Raw genomic sequence first — 6,000 nt, forward strand, 5'->3', positions numbered from 1 at the left:
TGCCACTGCGCGAAAATGATTTGAGGAACAGATTCATCCCAACTTTGCTTATCTTTCCAAAGAATTTGCATTATGATTTTGGCCGTAATGGTGCAAGCGCAAAGCAATATATCTGAGCAATACCAGAAATAATTGTTCTCTTTGTTACCTTATTAGGATTGGGTAACTCAGCTACCCAAGCTGAGTTACCCAAGCTGAAACCCAAGCTGAGTTACCAAGCTGAAGCTGTTCCATATGTCACAGTATTGAGTTGATATGTACTAAGAGTATAAGAAGGAGAAGAACGCCAGAAAATTTGCTGAAATGCTTGTTGCTCAGGATCCACGAGTACCTGACGATACATTTTAGTAATATCGGCAGATACAACAAATGCATGTTGTCGAAAACGTAATAAAAATAGGAATAAATCATCCTGAATAGTAGGACCCGAGATCTGAATGTCATTTATTGATAGACTAGAGGTAGATGGAAAAGAACCGTCGAACACCACACGAAGTTTTGTGGTGAGACTATCATCTTTTAAGACCCCATGGTGTGGAAGATAATACGAAAAGTTCTGTCGACTATCATCAACCTTGGACATGTGACCAAGTTCTATGTATTCTTCCATGAACTCGGTATACATCCTTTTTAGAATGTCATTTTTGTGAAGTTTTTTCTCTATGTTGAGAAAACGCTTTAATGCCTGGCGCCTTGAATCACCTATATTTTCAACGGAACCTCTTAGAGGTATATTGATGATAAAGCGACCTTCGTCATTCCTTTTCACAGTCGAACAAAAGTTTTTCTCGCATACTAAGTTTTCCTCGGAAAATACGGATTCCGTGTACTCTTCGAGTTCCCAGAATTTTTGAAGCTGAACGTTTAAATCAGAACTTGAATCATACCTACTGAAATTGCAATACGAAACTGATTCCCTTTTGTCATTGAACTGACCGGAAATTATCCAACCGAACTTTGTTTTTTGCATAATTGAAGCAGAAGGACCTAAACTGAATTGTCCTACACACAAGATTTTCCAGAAAGTATCAACACCTATCAAAATGTCGATTTTTGAAGCAACATGAAAATTGGGATCTGCTAGCCTCAAATGCTGTGGAATATCTAAGTTTCCAATGTTAAAGCTATATGCTGGAATTCTATCACAGATCCTATTAACAACTAGACATGAAAGAGATGTAGAAAAGAAGTTGGGACTGTAATGATATTGGCGGTTAGACCCAAAACAGGTTTGAATAAAGCTTACATTTTAGTAGAGCCATAAAAACGAGTATTTGCACAAACAAAAAATAACTATAAAACGGAAGAAGCCCTTTAAAGGAGTTTTTAAATAAAATATATCTTTTATAAAGGATTTTACTAAATTTTTTCTGATAATAGTATACAGCCAGCTATTGGAAATTATTTTTCTTGTGGATTTTGTTTAATTTACATACTTTTACCTTTACATTAGACACCGACTGAATTAAAGAACACTTTTTTGTTAACGATTTACGTTCTATGAACGTCTATATTCGTTGCTAATCCCCACGTGAGAAGGCATGGGTATTATCCCTGCTTGATTGTGAAACGTTTTATAAACATTTTAGTTAGGTATATTGCGGTCGTGGTTTTTATTCGTGCAGATAAGCCAAGATCTGTAACTATAGGCGACAATCAAAAAGTTAAATTTTCCGTGTTACTTAAAAAGTGTTGCCAGCGCTGGATAATAGTCCACTTTTTGAGTATCTTGTAACTATTGTATCCTATTTACCTCATATATTTATGTTCCTTTTTAATCATCCTTACGTTATTAGCTGTATCGGTAATATTGACTTCAATTTAAGGTTGCAGCTCATATGGCAAAGTTCTGCCAGGAACTTGAGCTGAAATATGCAGTAGCTGGTGAACAAGCAGCGAGAGGGAGCCAAATAACTGAGCACATACTTATTGGAACACCAGGGAAAGTTTTAGATTGGGCTATAAAATTTAAAGTATTTGATCTGAAGAAAATTCACGTATTTGTATTAGATGAAGCCAATGAACTGATAGGTACGCAAGTACACCAGGATCAATGTCTTAGAATACTCAAGGTTTTAGATGCCAGTAAATGTCAAATGATGTTATTTTCTGACAGATATGAACAAGAAGTGTTGGAGTTTGCCGAACATATCATTAAAAATCCCATAATAATAAGACTTAATGTATACATAGATAATATTTCACAATACTATGTGAGGTTAGAAGCCAGATTTTTTTTACATTTTATATTGTATTATTTTTATACATTACAAAAAAATATTCAATTTTTTTCTAATATATACTTTTAGTTAATTATTAATATTAATTGTTAATTAATTAACTTTTATGTAAACTTACACTACCCGAAGCAGAATTAATTAATTATTTACAAGAAGTTCTAATATATTTATTTTATTTTATAAATACATATTATATATGAAATCTATAGTTATTTATACAGAGTGTTTCTTTGGTGAAAGTAACATACGTTTTACTGTAAAAAGGGGACACTGTAAAAGCGAATATTTGAAAATATTAAAAAATATTCATTTTACTTCTGGTTTTGTAGTTTATTCAGACATAATATTCTAATAATATTAGGTTTTTGGTAGTGGTAATTGTAATTTACTTAAATAGTTTTAAATAGTTATTTTTCTGCAAATCTTCGCTGTTTTTTTAATTCTTAAGATACTTCGTTGGTTAAAGTTATGTACTTTTGTGGACACTTATTGTTTATTCATTAATTAAAGATGAATATTTGTTATAATATTTGTCGCACGTAATGTTAATATTTTACCAATTTAGATTAAAAAATGGCATTAATTAAAATTAAGTGGCATATAATTTTTTTTCTACTTCGAGCTCTCGCAATTCACATAATTACAGAATTCAAAATCAAAATTTTACCAGAAAAAACATTTTGCCGAAAATTCAAAATATGCCACTAAACTTAGTTTTTCATCATCTATTGAAATGCAGAATCCATCTTTCAAAAATCTAATGTACAGGGTGTTGTTTTTGGGTCGGAATATTTTTCCAATATTTTTTTGTCCTGCCATGGATTTCTTATAATTATACAATTGTACATAAATTCATCGATTGAACACCTTAAAGAATATTTTCGTGCCAAATATAAAAAAAATATACAGTGTGGTTAAAAAGTCAAGAATCAAATAAGAAGTTTTCAAAATAGATAAAACACCCAGTATTTTTGTTATTGATGACGTAAGATCCGTTAGGCATCGGGTTTTTGAAATCGACTAAGTGTCTTGTTTTTTCAGTTAACGTATGTTACGTTTCCAAAGAAACACCTTGTACATCGAATTAATGGTGATATTAAAAAATTAATTAAATATCAGTTAAAATAGATGTAAAAAACATGATTTTTATGTTTGATGTAACAATGCGCCGCACAGTTCCAAACGAGGTATGCTAATCACCTTTAAGGGCGCAACCTTGGATTTTGCGCACAATGGACGAACCATTACATGTCCATCAGAATCAACACTCTTAACATAGACTGCAGCACCATATGCTTTGTTGCTGGCGTCAGAAAACCCATGCAACTCACAAGATAGTGAATCTTTTAATTTTACATACTTAGGTATTTCGACATTATTTAATCTAAGTAAATCCTCCTTGAAATTCTGCCACTGCGCGAAAATGATTTGAGGAACAGATTCATCCCAACTTTGCTTATCTTTCCAAAGAATTTGCATTATGATTTTGGCCGTAATGGTGCAAGCGCAAAGCAATATATCTGAGCAATACCAGAAATAATTGTTCTCTTTGTTACCTTATTAGGATTGGGTAACTCAGCTACCCAAGCTGAGTTACCCAAGCTGAAACCCAAGCTGAGTTACCAAGCTGAAGCTGTTCCATATGTCACAGTATTGAGTTGATATGTACTAAGAGTATAAGAAGGAGAAGAACGCCAGAAAATTTGCTGAAATGCTTGTTGCTCAGGATCCACGAGTACCTGACGATACATTTTAGTAATATCGGCAGATACAACAAATGCATGTTGTCGAAAACGTAATAAAAATAGGAATAAATCATCCTGAATAGTAGGACCCGAGATCTGAATGTCATTTATTGATAGACTAGAGGTAGATGGAAAAGAACCGTCGAACACCACACGAAGTTTTGTGGTGAGACTATTCTTCCATGAACTCGGTATACATCCTTTTTAGAATGTCATTTTTGTGTTTTTTCTCCAAGTTGAGAAAATGCTTTAATGCCTGGCGCCTTGAATCACCTATATTTTCAACGGAACCTCTTAGAGGTATATTGATGATAAAACGACCTTCGTCATTCCTTTTCACAGTCGAAGAAAAGTTTTTCTCGCATACTAAGTTTTCCTCTACATCTGTGTACTCTTCGAGTTCCCAGAATTTTTGAAGCTGAACGTTTAAATCAGAACTTGAATCATACCTACTGAAATTGCAATACGAAACTGATTCCCTTTTGTCATTGAACTTACCGGAAATTATCCAACCGAACTTTTTTTTTTGCATATTTGGAGCAGAAGGACCTAAACTGAATTGTCCTACACACAAGATTTTCCAGAAGGTATCAACACCTATCAAAATGTCGATTTTTGAAGCAACATGAAAATTGGGATCTGCTAGCCTCAAATGCTGTGGAATATCTAAGTTTCCAATGTTAAAGCTATATTCTGGAATTCTATCACAGATCCTATTAACAACTAGACATGAAAGAGATGTAGAAAAGAAGTTGGGACTGTAATGATATTGGCGGTTAGACCCAAAACAGGTTTGAATAAAGCTTACATTTGAGTAGAGCCATAAAAACGAGTATTTGCACAAACAAAAAATAACTATAAAACGGAAGAAGCCCTTTAAAGGATTTTTTAAATAAAATATATCTTTTATAAATGATTTTACTAAATTTTTTCTGATAATAGTATACAGCCAGCTATTGGAAATTATTTTTCTTGTGGATTTTGTTTAATTTACATACTTTTACCTTTACATTAGACACCGACTGAATTAAAGAACACTTTTTTGTTAACGATTTGCGTTCTATGAACGTCTATATTCGTTGCTAATCCCCACGTGAGAAGACATGGGTATTATCCCTGCTTGATTGTGAAACGTTTTATAAACATTTTAGTTAGGTATATTGCGGTCGTGGTTTTTATTCGTGCAGATAGGCCAAAATCTGTAACTATAGGCGGCAATCAAAAAGTAAAATTTTCCGTGTTACTTAAAAAGTGTTGCCAGCGCTGGATAATAGTCCACTTTTTGAGTATCTTGTAACTATTGCATCCTATTTACCTCATATTTATGTTCCTTCATCCTTACGTTATTAGCTGTATCGGTAATATTGACTTCAATTTAAGGTTGCAGCTCATATGGCAAAGTTCTGCCCGGAACTTGAGCTGAAATATGCAGTAGCTGGTGAACAAGCAGCGAGAGGGAGCCAAATAACTGAGCACATACTTATTGGAACACCAGGAAAAGTTTTAGATTGGGCTATAAAATTTAAAGTATTTGATCTGAAGAAAATTCACGTATTTGTATTAGATGAAGCCGATGTAATGATAGCTACGCAAGGACACCAGGATCAGTGTATTAGGATACACAAGGTTTTAGATGCCAGTAAATGTCAAATGATGTTTTTTTCTGCCACTTACGAACAAGAAGTGATGGAGTTTGCCGAACATATAGTTAAAAATCCTATAATAATAAGACTTAAAAGAGAAGAAGAAAGCTTAGATAATATTTCTCAATATTATGTTAGGTAAGTGATGAATACTTTTTTGTAGGAAATGACTTTTCACTAAGAATTTTGTGAACTGTAGAAAGAGTGTTTTACCAGATAATGCTCAAATTCGTTTAAAATCGTGGAAGTAAGGTGCCTCATATTATTAGTGTTATATTTATAATACCATGCAGGTCAAAAATAAGATGTAGTTTATCATAAATTAAGGAAAACAGGTGTCAGAGTATCAATCTACAGAAATATTTCTTCATT

General features: G+C 33.1%; 1 protein-coding gene across 5 annotated transcripts in view; it reads left to right on the forward strand.

Moving 5' to 3' along the window:
- LOC114332546 (DEAD-box helicase Dbp80) overlaps positions 1–6,000 on the forward strand; it is a 37,338-nt gene that overhangs the window by 22,554 nt on the left and 8,784 nt on the right. The window contains exon 4 of one of the 5 annotated variants that reach the window (XM_050643483.1): positions 2,073–2,218. The exons of 1 other annotated variant lie outside the window; for it this stretch is intronic. In XM_050643483.1, the coding sequence (XP_050499440.1) occupies positions 2,073–2,218 (146 nt within the window). Of the gene's footprint in view, positions 1–1,826; positions 2,219–5,365; positions 5,767–6,000 lie in introns of all 5 variants that reach the window. 3 more of the 5 variants (XM_050643485.1, XM_050643481.1, XM_028282372.2) reach the window with 3 other exon arrangements.

Source organism: Diabrotica virgifera, chromosome 2, assembly GCF_917563875.1.
Source record: "Diabrotica virgifera virgifera chromosome 2, PGI_DIABVI_V3a".
NCBI lineage: Eukaryota > Metazoa > Arthropoda > Insecta > Coleoptera > Chrysomelidae > Diabrotica > Diabrotica virgifera.